The sequence below is a fragment of the Bubalus bubalis genome, chromosome 7 (genome assembly GCF_019923935.1).
Source record: "Bubalus bubalis isolate 160015118507 breed Murrah chromosome 7, NDDB_SH_1, whole genome shotgun sequence".
NCBI classification, from domain to species: Eukaryota; Metazoa; Chordata; class Mammalia; order Artiodactyla; family Bovidae; genus Bubalus; species Bubalus bubalis.
This window is the reverse complement of record NC_059163.1, coordinates 59,121,641-59,145,464: the sequence shown is the minus strand read 5'-3', so window position 1 is coordinate 59,145,464 and position 23,824 is coordinate 59,121,641. Positions and strand designations below refer to the sequence as shown.

At 36.4% G+C, this 23,824-nt stretch overlaps 1 protein-coding gene across 13 annotated transcripts in view; it reads right to left on the bottom strand.

Annotated features, from left to right (window-relative positions):
- The window catches only part of TMEM156 (transmembrane protein 156), an 86,854-nt gene extending 63,740 nt beyond the window's left edge, over positions 1–23,114 (bottom strand). For 6 of the 13 annotated variants that reach the window (XM_025290175.3, XR_003110637.3, XR_006552278.2 and 3 more), the window contains exons 1-4: positions 22,937–23,114; positions 8,076–8,345; positions 5,149–5,406; positions 1,820–1,939 (exon numbers count right to left, since the gene is read on the bottom strand). In XM_025290175.3, coding sequence (XP_025145960.1) covers positions 1,820–1,939; positions 5,149–5,406; positions 8,076–8,345; positions 22,937–23,024 — 736 coding nt within the window. In that variant the 5' untranslated portion in view covers positions 23,025–23,114. The remainder of the gene's footprint in view (positions 1–1,819; positions 1,940–5,148; positions 5,407–8,075; positions 8,346–22,936) is intronic. The other 7 variants (XM_006066126.4, XM_006066127.4, XM_025290174.3 and 4 more) reach the window with 2 other exon arrangements.
- Between the last annotated feature and the right edge of the window lie 710 nt (positions 23,115–23,824).

Below are 23,824 nucleotides of genomic sequence, written 5' to 3'. Positions count from 1 at the left end.
AAAGAAAGCTGAGCACTGAAGAATTGATGGCTTTGAACTGTGGTGTTGGAGAAGACTCTTGAGAGTCCCTTGGACTGCAAGGAGATCCAACCAGTCCATCCTAAAGGAGATCAGTCCTGGGTGTTCATTGGAAGAACTGATGTTGAAGCTGCAACTCCAATACTTTGGCCACCTCATGCGAAGAGCTGACTCATTGGAAAAGACCCTGATGCTGGGAAAGATTGAGGGCAGGAAGAGAAGGGGATGACAGAGGATGAGATGGTTGGATGGCATCACCGACTCAATGGACATGGGTTTGAATAAACTCTGGGAGTTGGTGATGGACAGGGAGGCCTGGCGTGCTGTGGTTCATGGGGTCGCAAAGAGTCAAGCATGACTGAGTGACTGAACTGAACTGAACCATTCATAGACAAATAGATCAAGAAACTCAAAACTATGCACTATTGCAAATGACACACATTTATTTAAAATAAGAAAAACTAGAAAGACCCTGGGTCTTAATTCTAATTCTGTCATTTTATTACTGTATTACTTAACCTCTCTGAGCCTCAGAGGTTTTTTTAATCTATAAAATAAAAGAAATAGAACATGTCCTATCTATATACTTTGAGAATCTAGTTTAAAAAAAAAACTCATGGGAATGCTCAGCAAATGTTTATTCTACAAATGAAGAATATTGATGATATTACTGACCATTTAGGACCTCATATACTAATGTACCAATGACAAGATAATATGAAACTGTCTTCAGAAATACCTCCAACAAACACTTAGCCAAAATAATTAATGACACTTTCACTCAAACCTAGAGGGAACCATTTGCTCTGCCTACTAACATGGCCTTGCCTGGTAAAGAACACAAGAGTCTTGGGAAATACTATACCCAGCACAATACTACTATCCTTTATTGAGAACTACTATTTATGTAATCTCTTTATTTCAATCCTTACCTCAACCCTGTGTAAGAATGGTGATTAACTTCATTTTAGAGAGGCGGAAAGGAACACTCAACCATGGTAAGTAATTTTCACAAAGTTACATAAATAGTAAGTAGAAGCACAAGGATTCTAAACTAAGTACCCGTCTCCAAAGCCTAATCTTGTAATGATACACTTTATACTATTCTTAAGAGGCCAACTACTCATCAGGTTTAATATTCAGCCAGTATGTTCACGGGTACACACCAGAAGGGTCATGTATACATACTCAAACAGCAGTAGGGCCAGTATATACATGGGTACACACCATAGGACTGCAACAGTAATTGACAGTCAATATCTGTTCTGATAGGTAGATGCCCTTGTCATACTTGATCAGTTGTTAATTCTTTTTAAATATCATCCCTACTATCCTTATTTCCAACTACACATCTTAGTGCTTCACAGTCAAAAATCTATTTTCTCCCCCACACTTATTGTAGATTGACTCTTGCTCATACTCATCACCTAGAGCCTAGAGCTTAAGACCTCCAATTCTGAAATCCTTTATCACCATTCCCTATTCTTCTACCCCTCTTCTGCCTCACTTCCACCAAGCTCTGCTCAATCTCCAGTCCACCAACTCCTTCCAATTAACCCAGCCTTTCTTCCCCCTCCTAATCACCTGTCTGGGCTGGAGAAAGACACAGGAAACTCCGTGAGTGCTGGCACTGTCTTGCCTATGCTTATGTCCCTTGAGTTACCTAGAATCACCACTTAAATACACAGATGCCCAGTAAGTGGTAAATTGAACCAAAAAAAGAAATGGAATCTACAGATAAGATTAGGAACTTTTGGACACTAAATAAATTATCCCAAATAGTGAATTTTTCAGTACTTACTCTGCCACTTCTGCACTCTTCTGTGGCCTTCAAGTATTTTGTTGATAATGAAGATGAGCAAAACTATAAAAACTAATAGAACTAGAACATACCAAGTGATCTTCATGGAACAGATAGAATCTGCAAAGAAAAATGTAGCAAAAATACAGTAAAATGGGATGCAGCAGATAAGAGGCACCACGGTGATACAGCTGGATTCTACTGTATATCCTGTCCATAACTGAGAAGTTGAATATATAACCCATCAGTTCACAAGGTCACTTGCTTTCCTGAGTTCTTTGCTAACATACTAAATGAAGAAACGTGACCAAGTGGTTTCCAGGGATCTGCTTATTGATAGTTTCAAAATTCTAGAATTAATTTCACTTCCAGGTTATGTCGGTGCTAGTTTTGCTGCCACTAGGTTGGAATCGCAACAAGCAGAATACCAGCATCAGAGCCACTTGCGATTAATAATTTGACCCTGGGCCAAGCAGCCAAAAAAATGTGCCCTCAAATCAAAGATGCAATGAGTAAGATGAGGATGGGGAAGAAAGGGAAAGACAAAGAAAGAGGCTGGATTGAGGCATGTAAGAGGCCTGAGTAGATGATTAATTAGACCTCTTTTCCCAAAGGGGCTCACTTGGTAATGAGCAGATCAAACGCAAGCATTAGTTACAAGCGTAGTTACCCTCGCCCAGATTGAATAAGGATACAGGTTAAAAAAAAAATTGTTCATTCAAATGACAGTGAGGCAACAAGGAAGGAAAATCATCATCAGTGATAGCTTAGCAAGATCTCCTTTCGTCCCATAAACACACACTGGCCAGTAGACCCAGATATCAGTAACTTAAAGGAGGCTGACTTTCTTCTGTCCAAAACACCATTGTCTACTGACATTCTAAACCAACCGATGTACCCTCTTCCTTGCATGTAAATCACAGGTAGTACTTATTCACCTTAGCAGGATATATAACTTGTTTTTACCCTTGGGTGACTGTCCTTCTGGGGCTCACGATCTGGGTATCCCTTTCACAGGCCCCTCCACTCCATGTGCATTTGTCCGTTAAATTGTCAGTCAACATTTATTTAAAGAAGAGGCTAAATGGAGAAGGTAGTGGTTGACTGGGATGGCAGCACTCAGCCTCCCCAGTACCATTCCATGGTGTTTAGTGGCCAGACTTCCACACCTCACTCAGCAAAATAAAAGCATGCAGTTAACTGGCACAGAAGATGTACAGTACCAGCAGGCCAAGGTGGGCCCAATACCAAGGTAGCATTGGCAATGATCAGCTATGAAAAAAGAACTGTGCATTCACCAACATCATACTGCAATAGCAAAATGTATACAGTTGGGACCAAGCTAGCCAGTGTACCCACCAAAGCACCAATGAGAAGAGACGAGTGTGTCTCCCTACACTCCACGTAGCCCCCTACCCCCATCCCTGGAACCATCTTGGAGAGGACCAAGGGGAAACGGATAGAAATCTGAAAAAAATCTAGAGACAGGTTAAATTATTGTTTCAGAGTAAATTTACCAGACTAAACTGAACTTAGCTTCCCCTGCCCACTGGCACATAGGACTTTGAAAGGAGATCAAGTTAGTCTTTGTACAGCAGAATAAAATATAAATAAAATTTCTCTCTTCTACCCATGGCAAGATAGGTATACTTTTTCCCAAATACAACACTACATAGTTGTATACTACTGATAACTTCCTGATTTATGTACCCAAAAAAGCTGTCAATTACTACTTCATTTTGGAATTTATGAATTTTCCCATTAACACAAAAATTCTCAATATGGCAATGCTTATTTCTTCTTAATGTTTTAGAAAATATAAAAAGCAACTAGATAGATACATAAATGGACATTGAAATAAATATAAGTTTTAAGTATCTGTCATCCAAACCTCTCTATATTTCAGATTTCATCATAGTCACCTTCTCTATATGGCTTTTTCACAACCTCCACCCTGATTCTCCCACCATCTGTTCAGATTTTCTCAGATTGTCTCCCACCCTCCCTACACATAGCCACACCTCGAAATACCCTCTAAATGTAGAGGCTGTAGGGCCTCAGGCAAACTAACTCACAGGAGAAATTTATTTGAAGTCTTATATTTCACTTTAAAAATGCATATATATCATATGTTTGTGTTTGCTTTAAGGTAAATATAATATTTTAAATGGCCTCTAAAATGATTAAAGCTTTACAAAAGCATTCTAAGGCAATTTGAAACACTTCCATATATTTGGAACATCAGAAAACAGAGTAAATTATTCTAACATAGCACCTGTTACACTGTTGACATTTACTTGACCATTTACATTTCTCTGTATCCTCAGTGCCTGGCACCCTGCTTGGCATACAGCAAGCCCTCATTAAGTGGTTATATCATGAAATGCTCTTCAAGAGTAGAGTTTATGGATCAAGTGAGGGCACCTTGCTTAGTAGTAAGGATCAATTGTGATACTATATATAATAGTATATACTATAGAAAAATATATAAAATTATATAAATACTATATAAAATCACTAATAAGAACATACTGTATAGCACAGGGAACTTAATGAACTGTGGTGTCCTGAATGAAAAGGAAGTCCAAAAGGGAGGGAATATAGGCATATGTATGGCTGATTAATTTTGCTGTATAGTAGATACACAACATTGTAAAGCAACTATACCCCAATAAAAATTAATTTAAAAAAGAATCAATTGTGTTAATTCAGAATAGGGTGACTAGGAAGGTAATCAACCCTAAATAGAATTAATATATATGTGAGTTTTATCTTCCAGACTCCTACTTTTCCCTCGGAGTCCTCCAGTGACTCAAAATGCTTAATCTATACCCCACCTATCTTCACAGGGGTACATCAAAAATCCCTTTTTCTCAGGTCTGTTTCTCAGCTCTAAGCGAGGACATGTTAAATCAATTCAAAATTTAATAGCATATCACGATGTACATGTATATTTACATTTAAAAAGAAATCTCACCCTTTAATACACAAGTGTGATAGTATTACTTCAAACACAGATAATAGGCACTCCCAGAGTTATCCTAGGCGGAGGGTCTTTGTAATGTTTCTCAAATAACAACGCATAGATGCCTCCTTTGCCTCTGAGTACAGCTGTGCTCCACAAAAACACATTTTTGTGTATGCATGTTTTTGAAAAATAAACAGGTAAAATAAACAGGTAAAAGGGCTAACATTCTTTCTAGCCTTGTTATTTCATCAATAAAATTCTTCAACAATTCAACTTAAAGTGAAGCTTACATGGTAGCCCTTACTTAATTTTGTGTCTGTATTCTACTCTCCTTTTCCCTCTAATTTCCTTCAAAACTTACTTTTTGCATCCATTTCTAAATGGAAAGAAATGTTTATACAATTATGTGGGTGTTCCATAATTCTACAAGTACGGTTTACAGATGTTGCCTCAGTGGGATCTTCCTCCTTGATTGCTGACCTTCCAGTGTGGGTTTTTAGATTACAGGTAAGATTATATTCCTCCAGGTCAACTGTAGGAGTTACAGTGAAGTTAAAATGTTGACAAGGTGAGTGAAAATTATTTGACTTCACTTCCATTGATCCTCTCATGATAAGAACTAGAAAGAGATTAAGAAAATGTTATTCACATGCACAAAAACAGTAGTACATAATAAGAAAACACACACAACTCAAAGCTAAATCTCTTCCTTCCTATACAGTAAGAAAAGAGTAGAAACAAGAAGTTATCAGCCTAAAAGTAACAATTACAGTGCTTACATTTTTTTAAGAGTTTGAAAACTAGGTGAGATTGAAATACACTTGGAGCCTCTCAAAGGACAAAAAAAACATTTCCCTGATGACTTGTGGGACAGATTATATTTACCAAAATCGTCACAGCATTATTTCCCATCCCACATTATACTAGTTTGCTAGGGTTGTCATAAAGTACCATAAACTGGGTGACTTACACAACAGAAATGTATTGTCTCATAGTTCTAGAAGCTACACTTTCAAGATTAAAGTGTTGACAAGGTTGCTCCCTTCTGAAGGCTGCGAGGAAAAATCTGTCCATGCTTCCCTTCTAGCTTCTGGTGGTTTGGTGGCAGTCTTCAGTGTTCCTTGACTTGTAGAACATCACCCTGATCTCTCTCAAATTTCCTCCCCTCGCCCCCACTTTTTTTTTTTTTTTAATCAGGATGCCGGTCATATTGAATTAGGGCCCACCCTAATGACTTTATCCATGGGTTTCCCTGGTGGCTCAGATGGTAAAGAATCTGCCTGCAATGCAGGAGACCCAGGTTCAATCCTTGGGTTGAGAAGATCCCTTAGAGAAGGGAATGGGTACCCACTTGAGTATTCTTGCCTGAAGAATTCCATGGACAGAGGAGCCTGGCAGGCTGCAGACCGTAGGGTGGCAAAGAGTCAGACACGACTGAGCGAGTAACACTATAACACATTAAACTGAACTACTTACATCTGCAACAACCCTATTTCCAAATAACGGCATATTCTGAGATACTGAGGTTAGAACTCCAATATAATTCAACCTGTAACACACACGTTAGCCTAAAACTTTGCCACTCCACCATAAATAAATGGAGTCGAATACTTTTCCCTTTGAATCTCTGTGGAAGGATTTACCTACTTGTAACCAATCAAATAGAGAAAATTACATCGTATGATAAAGCCAGAAAATACGAAGCAATTTCTACCTTGTTTTTTGGATCCCTAATGGTGGAGCCTTGGGCCACTAAGTATCAATGACTTAAAGCCACCATGCTGTAAGGAAGCCCAAGCTAGCCCAAATAGAAAGACCACATAGAAAAACTCTGAGACTACAAGGAGAGAGAGAAACGCCCAGCTTGCCTGTAGCCGCTCTAGCCCACTCCTGTGTTAGCTCCAGTCACTGTCTAACTCCAGCAATATGAAATGCTGCAAGCCAGAAATGCCCAGTTATGCCCATTCTGAATTCTTGACCGCCACCCCCCCAAAAAAAAGAGAGAGAGAAAGAAAGAAAGGAAAGAAAGAAGAAAGAAAAAAGTTAAATGATTGCTGTTGTTAGAGCTGCTCAGTTTGGGGGTGATTGCTACACAGCCATAGCAACTAGAATAACTTATCAATGTACTGCTTTACTTTTCAAGGAGGCAGAGAAGTAGAATCTGTGAGCTTCCAATTCTTAAAACACTTCATTGTTCTCTATCATGATGAAGGTATTTCCCCAAATTGCTTTCTGGTGAATTTGACCCAGAAGCCTGCAATAGTTACTGTATTACTTGAATGTGTGTGTATGTGCTTAGTCGCTCAGTCATATCTGATTCTTTGGGACCCCATGGACTGTAGCCCACCAGGCTCCTCTGTCCATGGCATTTCCCAGGCAAGAATACTGGAGTGGATTGCCATTTCCTTCTCCAGGGGATCTTCCCAACCCAAGGATCAAGTCACTGTCTCCTGTGTCTCCTGCATTGCAGGCAGATTCTTAGAAAAAAGACTTGCCTATTGTACTTTATCTGAAGTCAATGCCAAGAAATTTTGTTTCCATTTTGAAAGAATGGGAAAAATGCCAGTATGGGGTGCCCAGCAAGCAATCTCACTGAATAGGTATAAGCACTGAATTTGATGCTTGGGCTTGGGGCCACCAGTATATTTTATAGCTGTAAATTAATTATTTAATTTCTCAATGATAATAAATGCAAGGCTTGGTTAGATATTATGGATAATACATAATTATTCTTTTATTTGTTTATTCATTCATTAAACAAGTATCTTTTAAGTGCCTCAGTTCAGACATTATACTAAGATTTAGAAATATCACAGTGAACAAAGACAGAATTCCTGCCCTTGAAGGCTCACTGGATAGTTAAACAAGTAAAAAGACAATTCATGTACAGTGGATGAATATTAGACAGAGTAGGTACAAATGCATTGAGGATTCAGTGACTCCTTGGGGAAGCCAAATATGATTTTATATGAGAACCTACAAGTTTACTTAGAAGTTTTTCAGTACTTTTGAAGACAGCATGCTAAATAACCCTTTAGCTATTACATGTACATGGATTATAGCTGCATTTTGATGTATTTTAAGAATGGATATTTTGTTTTTGATAAATCAAAGTAAACCAAGAACAAGTTACTGTCCCAAGCCTGTAAGTCATTCATCAAGCACCACACAGCTGAGTGTTTCAGGGCCACTGGACTTAAAATTGGAATATATTATCAATACTTTTTTTTCCAGAATAAGGTTATTTATCCTTGATAGATTTTGTTCTCACTTTTCTTTCGCATTTACCTTTTGATGGTTGTTCCTGAAAAATAAAATCAGTGTTTCCTTTGGACTCACAAGCCATACATGAGAAGCATGTCTTGAGTTCACTTGTGATATCTTGGCAAATCCTGGTGAAGTTTTGAAAGTTGGAGTGATTTAGAAAGATTCCCGTAATAGTCTGAGTTTCTCTTATTGGTTGCAGAAAGGTCACAAAAGAAGCATTTGTAGAGAAGAATGAATAGCTGAAATTCTGTTGTAAATATACTTTCAGACATGATAGTTCCAACATGTTTCCTACAAAGAAAAACAAATTTTTGACTATGAAATTTTGAGGTTTTGGCATTCAGATAAATACCCAATGTACTGCTCAATTATCTTAGGCAGATCAGTACATTTGAGTTTATCAGCAGCAGGACTTGGTTTTCACATGAAACAATAATATCTACTGTGTTTAAATATTTCTTATTAAAAATTTGTCAACACTCCCTATTAATTTTCAGAGAAGAGAAGTCTTTCCTGAGAAGTTCTTGGAAATCCTAACATTTTAACCATTTTATCTTCTAGGAAAGTTTTAATGGACAAACCTTATTTTCCTCTGAATCCATCTGTTTCAAAATAGAGTCTCACATGAATTGCATGGAGTTGAACAGGGAATGGAAAACCTGAACAGAATCTCTGTACTCATTTCTGAAGGCTGCTGTAACAAATTAGTACAATCTTGCTGGCTTAAAACAAGAGAAATTTATTCTTTTACAGTTCTGAAGGTGAAAAGTTCAATGACAGTTATACTGGTCTAAAGTTCAGATGTCCCCAGGACCACACTCCCTCTGAAGAACCTAAGAAAGACTCTGTTCCTTGCACCTCTTCCAATTTGGGGAGACTGCTGGCATTCCTTTGCTTGTGGCCACAACACTCATCTCTGCTTTCATGGTCACAGAGCCTTCTTCTCTATACCTTGATCTTCTGCCCCTCTATCTATATCAAATCTCCCTCTGCCTCTCTCTCATACAGAAACTTGTGGTTGGATTTAGATCCCACCTGGATATGGCAGGATAATCTCCCATCTCAAGATCCTAAAATTAACCACATCTATAGAGACCCTTTTTATTTATAAGGCAACTTTTACAGGTTCCCAGGAATTGACACCTGATATCTTTGGGCAACCATTATTCAACCTACTTGAATCTCCAAAGATGAAATTTAATAGATGATATCATAATTTTTATATTTTGTCTGCAGACAAGTGTCAGATATAGAATTAATGGCCTAATAGAAAGAAGACTGATTTTAAAGCAAACAACTAATCTCAAAAATATACAAGCAACTCCTGCAGCTCAATTCCAGAAAAATAAACAACCCAATCAAAAAATGGGCCAAAGAACTAAATAGACATTTCTCCAAAGAAGACATACAGATGGCTAACAAACACATGAAAAGATGCTCAACATCACTCATTATCAGAGAAATGCAAATCAAAACCACAATGAGGTACCATTTCACGCCAGTCAGAATGGCTGCGATCCAAAAGTCTACAAGCAATAAATGCTGGAGAGGGTGTGGAGAAAAGGGAACCCTCTTACACTGTTGGTGGGAATACAAACTAGTACAGCCACTATGGAGAACAGTGTGGAGATTCCTTAAAATACTGGAAATAGAACTGCCTTATGATCCAGCAATCCCACTGCTGGGCATACACACCGAGGAAACCAGAATTGAAAGAGACACATGTACCCCAATGTTCATCGCAGCACTGTTTATAATAGCCAGGACATGGAAGCAACCTAGATGTCCATCAGCAGATGAATGGATAAGAAAGCTGTGGTACATATACACAATGGAGTATTACTCAGCCATTAAAAAGAATACATTTGAATCAGTTCTAATGAGGTGGATGGAACTGGAGCCTATTATACAGAGTGAAGTAAGCCAGAAAGAAAAACACCAATACAGTATACTAACGCATATATATGGAATTTAGAAAGATGGTAACGATAACCCTGTATGTGAGACAGCAAAAGAGACATAGATGTATAGAACAGTCTTTTGGACTCTGTGGGAGAGGGTGAGGGTGGGATGATTTGGGAGAATGGCATTGAAACATGTATAATATTATATAAGAAACGAAGCACCAGTCTAGGTTCGATGCAGGATACAGGATGCTTGAGGCTGGTGCACTGGGATGACCCAGAGGGATGGTACGGGGAGGGAGGTGGGAGAGGGGTTCAGGATGGGGAACACGTGTACACCTGTGGTGGATTCATGTTGATGTAGGCAAAACCAATACAGTATTGTAAAGTAATTAGCCTCCAATTAAAATAAATAAATTTAAATTTAAAAAATAAAGCAAAAGACAAAGACTCTAGTGCTATATCTGTTATTAACTGAGATGCTTGAACAATTCACTTCATCTCCACAAGTCTCATTTTCTTATTAGCAAAATAGAGATAATAACCAGATCCTGCTAATCTTGTGGGGTTATAATAGCATCAAATGATGCAGTATATATGAAAACAAGTGTGTATTATTAAAATACAAGCCCATATCCCAAAGTAAAAATTAAAAATTCATCCTTTATTTATGATGGATTAAGATTTAATCCACACAAGTAATTAAAGCTCACCATGTAAAAACTGGGAATTGGGAATCCCTACATAGCAGTAATGGTCAACCAAGGAATAGGTAACCTCTCTTTCAGATATTCTCAGTTTGACAACTATTTAGTAGGATGAGAAAATATTAATAACTGACATGCTCAATTCCATCTTTATGTGTCTTTCTTTACCATTTTTCACAATCATTTGGGGCAAAATACATTTTAAAAATTTTCTAAATAATATGGAGCACAATGAAAGACTTGCTTCATTTTTAAGAGTGATTACTCCTAGTCATACATCCTGATTCAAACTTAAAAGAAAATGAAACTATTGATTGATATTAAGGCACATTTTTTTACTTGTGGAATTTGTACTTTGATCATAATTTCATAATTGTTTCATTACTGATGATTATATTTTGATGATTTAATAAATTAAAGGTTCTTACCAGCCCTCTGTGTTTGAAATTGTTTCTGTAGTATTTCACAGGCAATTTACAGCTATAAACACATTTCATACTTGAGTTGCTATAAAAGTTTTGGGAGGCATAGATTGTATTTTACTCAAATATGCAGTTTTGTTATGTTTCAATATATTTCTAAACAAAGCTGTAATCGAATTAATAACTAATTTTAAAAAAACTGTCTTCAATAACTGTTTCAGTAAGATGATAGGAATTCACTATCTGATGCAAATCTGTAGTTTATGGCTTTTCTGTATTACTAAAACACATGAAAAACATATTTCTTGCCCTCTTTCCATTTTCCTCACTGATGTTTTTCATCTTATGAAATTTTCAACTTCTTGAACTTGATATTCTTATATTATAACCTAGAAGGGAGATAGAGAAATTTTTATTGTCAATATTGCAGTCTTCTTATCCAATAAATGACAAACTGGGCTTTCTAGAATTGATGGTATACCCTTTATATTTGGCTATGAGGTCATTTTATGATGGGTTCCTAATCTTAGTTTTAAATAATTCAAGTAGGAAAGAAATAAATATAGGACATATCCTTCCCTAGTATAATTTTAAGAAATAAATGAATTCTACTCAGTCATATTTTGTTATTGTGGGTCATAATCTCATCTTCATAAACAAGGATTTATGAATTTAACTACTGCTATTAATATTGCTGAGAGTCAGACATCTAAATTCTCACTTCCAGAGACAGAAAAATGCATATCAGAATTACTCTAGTACTAAGACTGCAATCTCTCAAGGTAATGATATAGAATACTAAGTAGAATTAGGAAAATAAGTTATAGTATAGGACAAAGGTCAAGTCAATTATTTTTTCTTTTTAAAGAAAAGCAACGAAAACATGAACTATCTTAATTTTCTTTTTGAACTTTTATTATAAATATTTATCATATATAAGTATATATTAATATAAAATATACTATTCCAGTTAAAGAATAATAAAAATAAATGAACACCCATGTATCTATTACACAGATTAAGAAGCAGAATATTAGCAATATCTCTGAATGTTGCTAGGGGTACCTATCCCACCCCTACACACTCCTTCTTTTCCAGAGTTTAAAGACCATTATGAAAATATGTTTATCACTCCTTTGCTTCATCTTAGAGTCTTCCCAAAATGTATATATTCCTAAATAACATTGTTTCATTAGCAAATTATATACATATATAGAGATTGCTGCTGATGCTAAGTTGCTTCAGTCATGTCCGACTCTGTGTGACCCCATAGATGGCAGCCCACCAGGCTCCTCCGTCCCTGGGATTCTCCAGGCAAGAACTCTGGAGTGGGTTGCCATTTCCTTCTCCAATGCATGAAAGTGAAAAGTGAAAGGGAAGTCGCTCAGTCATGTCCGACTCTTAGTGACCCCATGGACTGCAACCCACCAGGCTCCTCCATCCATGGGATTTTCCAGGCAAGAGTACTGGAGTGGGGTGCCATTGCCTTCTCCATATATAGGGACTAAACTGTAGGTATTCATCTATGACTTGCTTGTTTTGCTTAATGTGTTCTAGTAGTGTTGCTGCATATTGCTGTACTAATTATTTGTGGTATCTTTGAAAGAATATACCACAATTTATGTATATATTCTTCTGACTGAGCATTTGGGGTGTTTCTATTTTTGCTGTTCTGGATAATACTGCTTTGAACCATAACTCTCATGTGTTATTGGTAGGAATGTAAAATAGTACAATCACTTTGGAAGATATTTTTATGTTCTTTAAGTTAACCATACACTTAGCATGTGACCCAATAATTCTACTTCTAGGAATCTACAAGAGAGAAATAAAAACATATGACCACACAAACGCCTGTATATGAAGCTTCATGGCACTTGTAAAATTTATAATGGCCAAGGACTGGAAACAACGCAAACAACCAACAACTAGTGAATATATAAATAATTCCTGACATATCCACATAATGAAATACTACGCAGCAACAAAAAGGAAGAATGTGCTGATACAAACAACAACATGGAAGAATCTCAAATGCTTTATGCCAAGGGAAAGCAGCCAGACTCAATTCATTACATACGAATGTGATTCCATGTTATGTGAAATTCTAGAAAATGGAAAACAGTATTGATGGTGGGAGAAGGGTTCTCTTACAAAGGAGAACGAGGGACATCTTGGAGATGCTGGTTAGGTTTATATCTTGATTGTGGTGGTAGTTACACTGCTGTAAAAATTTGTCAAACCTCAACTTTACACTTAAAAGTGGCACATTTTATCATATGTAAATTATATCTCAATTAAGTTTATTTTTAAATAACACTACTATGAATATTCATGAACATATCTCCTAGTACGCAGTTACAGAAGTTTCTCTAGCATACATACTGAATGAATTGCCAGGTATTCAGTATGCTCATCTTTGATTTCACTAGAAAATGCCAAATCATTATACAAAGAAGTTGTACCAATTTGTCTTCCCACCTGCAGTGTAGAAAGGTTCTCATTGACACGTATCTTGGCCAAAGCTTTTCAAGTTTTGACAATTTGGTGAATGTTAAATGGAATCTTATCGTGGTTTAAAAGTTCCTACTTTTTCTATTTTTCTAGTAGATTGTCATTTTCTTATTAATGTTTAGGAGTTTTTAAACTTTTCTCTTTGCAATTTTAAGAAGTTATTTGCATTTTTATCAAGATATCTCCTCATCATTTGTACCTTGTTTATTCATTTTCTTTATGGTCTTTTAGTTAAAGGAAGCTCTTAGTTTGAGTATTTTAAATTGATCATTTTCTTTACAAATTGTGCTTTGCATCTTGTTTAAGAAATCTTTTTCTTTTAAAAAGATTTTCATCCACATTTTCATCTAAAAGTTTTGAAGTTCTGCCTTTTACGTGTAAATTCTTAATCTATCTGGAATTAAGACAGTATGAAGTAAGAAACCAAGTTAATTTTTTCCACATGTGATAATCAATTGTACTAGCAATTATTAAGTAGTCTATCTTTTCCCCACTATCTGTAATGACATCTCTATAATCTATCAAATATCCATGTATGTATGTATGACTGTATTTCCAGGTTCCAAATTTTGTTTTTCTTCTCTTGGCAAAGACATCTGACGGACTTAATTACTTTTGCTTTATAAAGCTTTTGTGTGTGCTTAGTCCCTTCAGTTGTGTCCAACTCTTTGCGACCCCATAGACCCACCAGGCCCCTCTGTCCATGGGGATTCTCCAGGCAAGAATACTGGGAGTGGGTTGCCATTCCCTTCTCCAGGGGATCTTCCTGACCCAGGGATGGAATCCAGGTCTCCCACATTGCAGGTGGATTCTTTACCGTCTGAGCCCCCAGGGAAGTCTTTATATCTCATAGGAAAAATCCCCTAACCTTGTTCATTTTCTTTGGGAATGTCTTAGTGATTCTTGATCCTTTGTTCTTTCCAATAAATTTTTAGAATCAGCTTATTAAGTTTGGTGAAAAACCCAGTTGTGATTCTGACTTGAATCTCAAAATCAATTGGAGAAGAAAGATATGATACTGAGTTACTCGTATCACTCTTTTCTTCCTTTCTTACTCTCTACTTTTATAGGTCTTCTTTGATATCTTCTAATAAAGTTTCCAAATTTTCACCATCAAGGTCCCATACATCTTTTGCTAGATTTCCTCCTAGGTACCTTAATTTTTGTGGCTATTGCCAACAGTATTTTTTAAGAAATATGTTTTCTGTAAGCGGTAGATGGATATACAATTGACTCTTGAATATAAATTTTATTTCTTATCACTTTGTAAACTTCCTTATTAATTTTATTTTTTCCTATAAATCTTTTTAGTTTTCTATATAGATATGCTTCATGCTTGCGCTCAGTTGCTAAGTCGTGTCTGTCTCTTTGTGATTCCATTGACTGTAGCCCTCCAGGCTCCCCCGTCCCTGGGATTCTCCAGGCAAGAATACTGGAGTGGGTTGCCATTTCCTTCTCCAAGGGATCTTCCTGACTCAGGGATTGAACCTTGTCTCCTGCATTGGTAGGTGGATTCTTTACCACTGAGCCACTAGGGAAGACCATAAATATGCTAATGTACTGCAAATAATTACAACTTTATTCCTTGCTTTTCACTCCTTCCACATTTTATTTCTTTTGCTTGTCTTACTGCACTGACTAGGACCTCCAGTACCATGAGGAATAGAAGTGTTGAGAGTGGACATCCTTCTTTGCTCCTGATCTTAAGAAGAATACTTATGATGTTCATTACCGAGACTGATATATAATCATTTTTAGATATCCCATTTCACTTTAAGGAGGTTCTTTTCTATTCCTAGTTTGCTGGGTTTTTAATTATAAAGACTGATGAATATATTAATGGAGTGCTCTTTCAACAAGTATTGAGATGATTATATAGGCTTTCTTCTTTAATCAGTTAATATAGTGCATTACATTATTAGATTTTCTAATGCTAACTCAATCTTGCATTCCAGGAATAAATCTAATTTGATCATTTTTATACATTGCTGCAATCAGATTCTTAATGTTTTGTTTAAAGGTTTTTAATCTATATTTAAAAATGAGATTTGGCTGTAAAGTTTCCTTTTTTGTACTGTCTTTGTTAGGTTTGAATACTAAGATACACTAACCTTAAAAAATAAATTGGAGGGGCTTCCCTGGTGGCTCAGTGGTAAAGAATCCATCTGCCAATGCAGAAGACACAGGTTCAATCCCTGATTCAGGATGATCCCACGTGCCTTGGAACAACTAAGCCAGTGCACCACACTATTAAGCCTGTGCTCTGGAGCCAGGGAGCCGCAACTACCAAACCCACATGCTGCAACCAGAGAAGCCTGAGCGCCCTAGAGCCCATGCTCCACAATGAGAAAGCAACCTCAATGAGAAGCCTGCACACCACAAATAGAGAGTAGCCCCTGCTTGCCACAACTAGAAAGTCCAAGCAACAAAAGACCCAGCCCAGACAATAAATAAATAAGCTTATAAAAAAAAATAAACTGGAGAGCTTCCCTGTTGGCTCAGAGGCAAAGAACCCACCTACCAATGCAGGAGACACGGGTTCCATGCCTTGTCCAGGAGGGTCCCGCATGCCACGGAACAACTAAGCCCATGCGCCACAGCTACTGAGCCTGTGCTCTAGAGCCTGGGGATGCCAACTGCTGAAGCCCACCTGCGCTAGAGGCTATGCTCCACAACAAGAGACGCCACCACAATGATCAGCCCGCACACTGCAACTCGAGAGTAGCCCCAACTCGCTGCAACTAGAGAAAGCCTGCAGTCAGCAACAATGTCCCAGCACAGCCATAAATAAATAAATTTTTTTTTAATTTTTAATAAATTGGAAAATGTTTCCCTTTTTATATTTTTTGAAATGGTTTATAACAAATTACATTTATCTATTCAATTTATTTCTTGAAAGTTTGGCAGAACTTACATATAAAAACATCTGAACCAAGTGATTTTTCAGGGAAAATTAAACCATTGGTCAATTTTCTTAATTATTCTACAATTCTTGGATTTTCCATTTCTTCCCAAGTGAGTTCTGATAAGTTATATTTTTCTAGAAATGTGTCTTTATGTTTTAAATTTATTGATTTACAGCTATTCTTAATAATCTCATTATAGTTTTAATTTCTATGTTTCTTTTTCATTACTAAGTTAGTTATTGTTCCTTCTCTTTTTTGATTATTCAGTTTTAGCAGGCAGAATAATGGCCTCCCTAAGATATCCACATCCTTATTCCCAGAACCTGTGAATATGTTACATGACATGGCAAAGAAGAATTGAGTCGAAAGATGGAATTCAAGTTGCTAATGAACTGTTCTTAAAATAGAGAAATCATCCTGGATTATCTGGGTAAGCATAATGTAATCATACATGTGATTCAGATGCGAGAAAAACTCTCGCATCTGAGAGGCCATCACTGGCTTTGAAGGTGGGAAGAAGCCACAAGCCAAGGAAAGCAGGCAGCTTTTAGGAGGTGGAAAAGACAAGAAAACAAAGGTATTCTTTCCTAGAGCCTCTGAGAAGAATGTAGCCCTACTAACACTTTTATTTTAGCCCAGTGAGACCTCTGCTGGATTTCTACTTACAGAACTCTAGATAATATATTTGTGCTGTTTGATGCTACTGTTTGTGGTCATTTGTACAGCAGCCATAAGAAACTGAAACATCAATCATTCCAGAGGTGTTTCCATTTAATTAGAATTTCTAAAGAACCAACTTTTGACTTTATTGATCCTTAGTTTCATATCGTTTAATTTCATTGACTTTTGCTCTTGTCTTTATTATTTCCTGCCTTCTACTTACCTTGGGTTTATCTCACTTTTCTTATATCAAAGAATTTAAAACTATAAACGTTCTTCTAAATACCTGCCATTTTTATCATATCCCGCACTACAGAATTCTCCACTGGGGGGAAAATAGCAGAAAAATGATTTAAGGTAAAGAGATGCATATCTTTTAAGTAAAAGATTCTGTGAAATAAATTTCAGAGGCTGTGTAGCCCAGAAGTTCAAGGTTTGTGGTGAAATTTTATGTTTCAAAAACGTAAGATGAAGGGGTCCCCTGATGGTGGTTAGGACTTTGTGCTCCCACAGCAGGTGGTTCAGCTTTTCTCCCTGGTCAGGGAGCTAAGATCCTGTAAGCTGTGTGAAAGTGAAAGTGAAAGTTGCTCAGTCATGTCCGACTCTTTGCAACCCCATGGACTATACAGTCCCTGGAATTCTCCAGGCCAAAATACTGGAGTGGGTAGCCTTTCCCTTCTCCAAGGGATCTTCTCAACCCAAGAATCGAACCCAGGTCTCCTGCATTGCAGGCAGATTCTTTACCGCTGTGTAGTGTGGCTCCCCAAAAAAGTAAGATGAGGATAATAATGCCTGGCCTACCTAAATCAAGAGATGGTTGTGAGGGCCTGATGAGAAATGTTTCCTTTTAGAAAGCATTTTATTTTTATTTTCTTTATAATATTTTTTATTTCCTTTATAATATGACTCAGAAATTTCACTTAGTCACAAATACTCATTGAATGCCTTCTAATGTGGCAGATACAAGACATTCAGAGAGAACATTTATCTACAAAGGCAAATGAATGAGACAAGTAGTTAGAAAGCTTCCCAAGCAAGGGTTGTTGGTATTGTAACCTAGCCTATGAGAGAATAAAGCCAGTTCTGCCCAAGCAGTGAAAAGCATTATTTTTTTTTTTGCCATTATGTACATCTAAGATACATATATATATGAATCTGTGTTCATTAGTAGCTATTTAAAAACTATAATGATTCAGAAAATTCAGCAAGAAATAAAATCTTACAACAAAGTAAATTTATCCATCTAGATTTATTCTTTCTTCTCAAAGATTTTCAAAATAGTCTCTCTTGAGAACAATACTTCACCATTAATGAGTTGAAGTATTTAATAAACTAAAATAATTTATTATATGTAAAAGTATTTGGTATATAATACCTGTATGCTATGCTGTGCTAAGTCGCTTCAGTAGTGTCTGACTCTTTGTGATGCCATGGACTGTAGCCTGCCAGGCTCCTCTGTCCATGGGATTCTCCTGGCAAGAATACTGGAGTGGGTTGCGATTCCCTCCTCCAGGGATAGTACCTGTATAAAAACTAAGATCATGGCATCTGGTCCCATCACTTCATTTGGAAGTAGATGGGGAAACAGTGGAAGCAGTGTCAGACTTTATTTTTTGAGGCTCCAAAATCACTGCAGATGGTGATTACAGTCATGAAATTAAAAGACGCTTACTCCTTGGAAGGAAAGTTATGACCAACCTAGATAGCATATTAAAAAGCAGAAACATTACTTTGCCAACAAAGGACCGTCTAGTCAAGGCTATGGTTTTTCCAGTGGTCATGTATGGATATGAGAGTTGGACTGTGAAGAAAGCTGAGCACTGAAGAATTGATGCTTTTGAACTGTGGTGCTGGAGAAGACTCTTGAGAGTCCTTTGGACTGCAAGGAGATCCAACCAGTCCATCCTAAAGGAGATCAGTCCTGGGTGTTCATTGGAAGGACTGATGCTAAAGCTGAAACTCCAATACTTTGGCCACCTCATGTGAAGAGTTGACTCATTGGAAAAGACTCTGATACTGGGAGGGATTGAAGGCAGGAGGAAAAGGGGACAACAGAGGATGAGATGGCAGGATGGCATCACCGACTCTATGGACATGGGTTTGAGTGGACTCCGGGAGTTGGTGGTGGACAGGGAGGTCTGGCATGCTGCGATTCATGGGGTCACAAAGAGTCGGACACGACTGAGCAACTTAACTGAACTGGACTGATGTATGCATAAATATGTATTTTTTACCCTCTTTTTAATGGTCATGATTATATTCCAAACCTGATTGGGTATTGCTGATTGAATGAGCAAACCGATAAAAAAATAAGGATATATTTTTTAAGGAGTAGGATAACAATTTTTCAAAATAATTGCAGTTATCCTTGATTACACTGCTCTTTATAAAAAAGACATAAGTAATATGAATATATGCTCATATACTTCAGGGTTTATCCTGTCCTTTATAGGTATTTAAGGTTCTTTTATCCTTTGTTTTCTTCAATTTCACTGCTCACTATACTGCCATTTCCATCAGGAAGTGTGAAATGGAAGGGAAATGAAAGCTGATAAACATAGTATATGCGAGTTTGACTCCTAAAAGTAAGAGAAGAAGTCAAAACAACAAATAAAATTAGGTCTGTGGTGTTTTCATCTGTGCTATTCTGGTCCTCTTCACCACAATCTGGAATATACTCACATAACTCTATAATTTCTGGCTTCAAGAGTTTCTGAGATGTCAGTATGAATACATTTTACTTGAAAATCAGTAACAATTCCTTCTTTTAGAAAGTGCTTCTAACGTAGCTAAGGAGAAATATTAATTGATCATTAGAACTCTGACAGTTGTTTTGTTTTGTGAATAAAAATGAAGAAACGCCCTCCCCCCGAGAGGACTGGAAGCACCTTTTATGTTCCCATAGTCTTTTATATTGCTATTTTCATTATTACAGTATTGTATTTAATTGTTTATCATTCAGTCCTCCCCTTGACTGAAAACTTTTTGAAGGAAGAATTGCCTTTCATTTCTGTAGCCTTGGATTCCTAGTACTGTTAGACACTATTCGTAAGTGAAAGAACAAATAAATAAAAGATCACTGAGATTTATATGAGTTAACCAGAGCTGTTTCTCTTAAAGACTGTAAATCCACCCAAAGTGGGTTGATAAAATGTCTCTTGTTTGGAACAACCCAGCTTTCTTAACTTCAAGAAGCTCTGAATAAAAATATATCCACTCCCTTTTGTATCTCTGTTATCTAATGCAATATAAGAGTATGAAACCATTATATTAACTACTATGTCTTAGTGTAAGATGTCTTTCCAATAAACTGAAAGCTAGAATATGATCTCTTGCCAGTGAATACCAATGCAGAGTTATTACAAGTCCCAAATACCATTAAAGAAGTTCCCCTTCCAAAGAACTTAGACTAAAGAGCTTACACTATGTAATTATAATAATTGAATATTCTGAGTAATGATTATTCAGAGACTCAGATACATTCTTGATGAAAAATGATCAAACAGAGTGCTCTATTTTTAACTTAGGTCTTCAGAGGGCTTATTATTTCAAAATAAAATTTATTAAACCTTGTGAATACATTATTCCTCATTAAGATTCCTTTTGAATTCATTTGACATGCTAAAGACAGTGTATCAGTACATAATTTATAAGTAAAAATCATTTTATAATATTTATCTTAGATATTAAAGTGAATAGAACATAAGAATGAAAAAAAGACACAAGTAACTGATAGGGAGAATAAGACTACAGGAGAACTCTCAAGGTAATTTTAGCACTTCTAGAGGCACCCCACTCCAGTACTCTTGCCTGGAAACTCCCATGGACAGAGGAGCCTGGTAGGCTGCAGTCCATGGGGTCGCTAAGAGTCGGACACGACTGAGAGACTTCCCTTTCACTTTTCACTATCATGCATTGGAGAAGGAAATGGCAACCACTCCAGTGTTCTTGCCTGGAGAATCCCAGGGACGGGGGAGCCTGGTGGGCTGCCATCTATGGGGTCGCACAGAGTCGGGCACGACTGAAGTGACTTAGCAGCAGCAGCAGCAGTAGAACACTCTTATCTTACCATCTAAATAATCTTACTAAATAGCTTATTTTGCAAAATACTTTGGTTAACAAGTCAACTCATTTCATAAGGAGCTATTGTTGTGGTTAAAAATTGCCACCAAATAAAAAAGACAAAACAATTATGCATCCTTAGTTTAATCAATATAGAACTGTATAAAATGAGTTTATATAAATTTGCTCCTGGTGATCCATAAGCCATTATAAAATATAAAGCATTATTATTATACTATCATATGTGTAAAACATTTTGCCTAATCAACTTTTCACTTATGTGCAAAATTCCTGCTACCACAAAATGGTATCAGGACAAAATGGTGGTTTTCAAATAGTTTCGTCTGTTGGCCCCAAGGAGAGTTCCTTCAAAACAAAATTCTCAAATAAATCCATCACTCCAAAAAGAGGTGGAGAAAAGTTCTACATTGCTCTTGGACCAGGGAAAGAGACATAGCTATTTTAAGTTTTAGGAAGCAGTAAATATAGTATTGAAAGCTACTGTAAACAATTAGGAAACTGAGAGTACCAAGTTGTTATCAATGATGGTAGATTATTTGTCAAGACATCTGCCCCCCAAAGAATAATTTTTAACATGCTCTTTTAACATGCTACTTGTCACAGAACACTAACCAGTCATTACCAAATAGATCAATTAAAATATATGCTGATTGCTTAATCTAAGCAACATAATGCCAGAAAACCAAGAGAAATTTGAAAATTTTAATTATTCACAAAATGTACATTCATAGTGCTTATTAAGCAAAGAAATTATCTGCTACTTTACATCATGTATATGCAATATTAAATAACCCTTGCAATATGTCACTAAATGTAATTAACAACAGTGTATTCATCAAGTCACTTAGTATATGTATATACAACAATAAATAATCATTGTAAAAAGTCATCAAATACAAGGTTTTCTCTGATTTTAATTCATATGATAACTTTTTAATGACAGAATACAGCATTTTCTTTTTAATTTTTCTTCTTATAAAATGCTAGGGAGCACAATTATCATTCAAACAGTCATGCTAATATATTTTCAAATCTTACTGACATATAAAACTAGTTTAAATTTACATCTATTTCTTTTCCTACTCTAGGTTTCAGCAATATCACAATTTTCTGAAATATAAACAGAGATAATTTTACCCCATTATTCTCTAATTACAAATATATACAGGTATACAGCCACTTAAATTTTTACCCATCTTATTTTAGCTGTGTTTTGAAAAAAATCTTTATACTTTTTTTTCAAAAAGTAACAGTGAGCAATTTGTGTGAAATAGTTGTAATGGAAAGGAATGCAAGCATTTTTAACATAGTAAATGTTACTTTATTTATAAAGTAATTCCAGGATGTGAAAGCATATTTAAAGCTGTTTTGAAGGAAACTTTCAAAGAGCAAAATCATATGGTGAAATTGTTGTAAATTCAATGTTTGAAAGCGAGACTACAGATTTTAAGTATTTCTTTTCATTTTTTTTCATTTCATTATTGCATGCTACAATACATAAGTACTGTAAGTAGGGTTACTGTACCATGTAACAGTCAACTAAAATTACAATCTCATTTTATTAGCTTTCCAGACATAGAACTTCAGTGCTCACAGCACGTAGCCAAAAATAAGGCCTTTCCTGTAACCATTAACCGATATAATTTTAAAAAATTAAAAAAGGAAAAGTAAATTGTAATTACTCACCTTTTGGTGCCTTGAAATATTCTGGCAAAATTAAAATGAACATGATCATTATGGCCAAAAGTAATTTAAGGAGGGCTGTTTTTGTCATGTCTCTTCACATGGTACATGTGTTCCCATGAAGTATACCGATGGCATGTTTCTTCCTGGTTTACGTTTCATCTCTGCAGCACTTTAAGTTTACGCAGTTTACCTCGTGCTCACTTCCTGTTGGGTAAGACTTTGTAAAAAGGAGACCTAGAACTGAGACTTCTTCATTTTAAGTCACTTTCCACCAAGAAGACTGTTTTGTAACAAGCACTTTCAAACTGTCTTCCAAATAAGAAAGAGTGAAGAAACAATGTAAGGAAGTAAAGGGGTTTGTCCTCATCTAAATCTGAAGCTATTTTCCTATGCTTACCAATCTGTGTGAGTAAATATAAACCCACAATATACTCATCAAAAGTGAAATGATGAATGTCTATTATGTCCAGTTGTAAAAACATCATTCATTCATTTACTTATTGATTATTGAATCCCTTATTTATTTATTTATTTGCCAGGCCACAAGCTTGCCCGTTCTTAGTTCCCTGACCCTTGGCAGTTAAAGTATGGAGTTCCAATCACTGGACTGCCACGGAATTCCCTATTGACCCCCTTTTAAGTGCTAGCCACTCCTGTGTTCTGGTGTTCAAAAAAAAAATATGTCTAGAAAACAGTAAATAGCACAAAATATAAGGATTAACTAAAGACCTGTAAAATTCTAGTTTTACTTTTCTACACTGTATGTGTGTGCATGCTCAGCCATGTCCAACTCTTTGAGACTCCATGGACTGTAGCCTGCCAGGCTCCTCTGTCCATGGAATTTTCCAGACAAGAATACTGGAATGGGTTGCCATTTCCTTCTCCAGG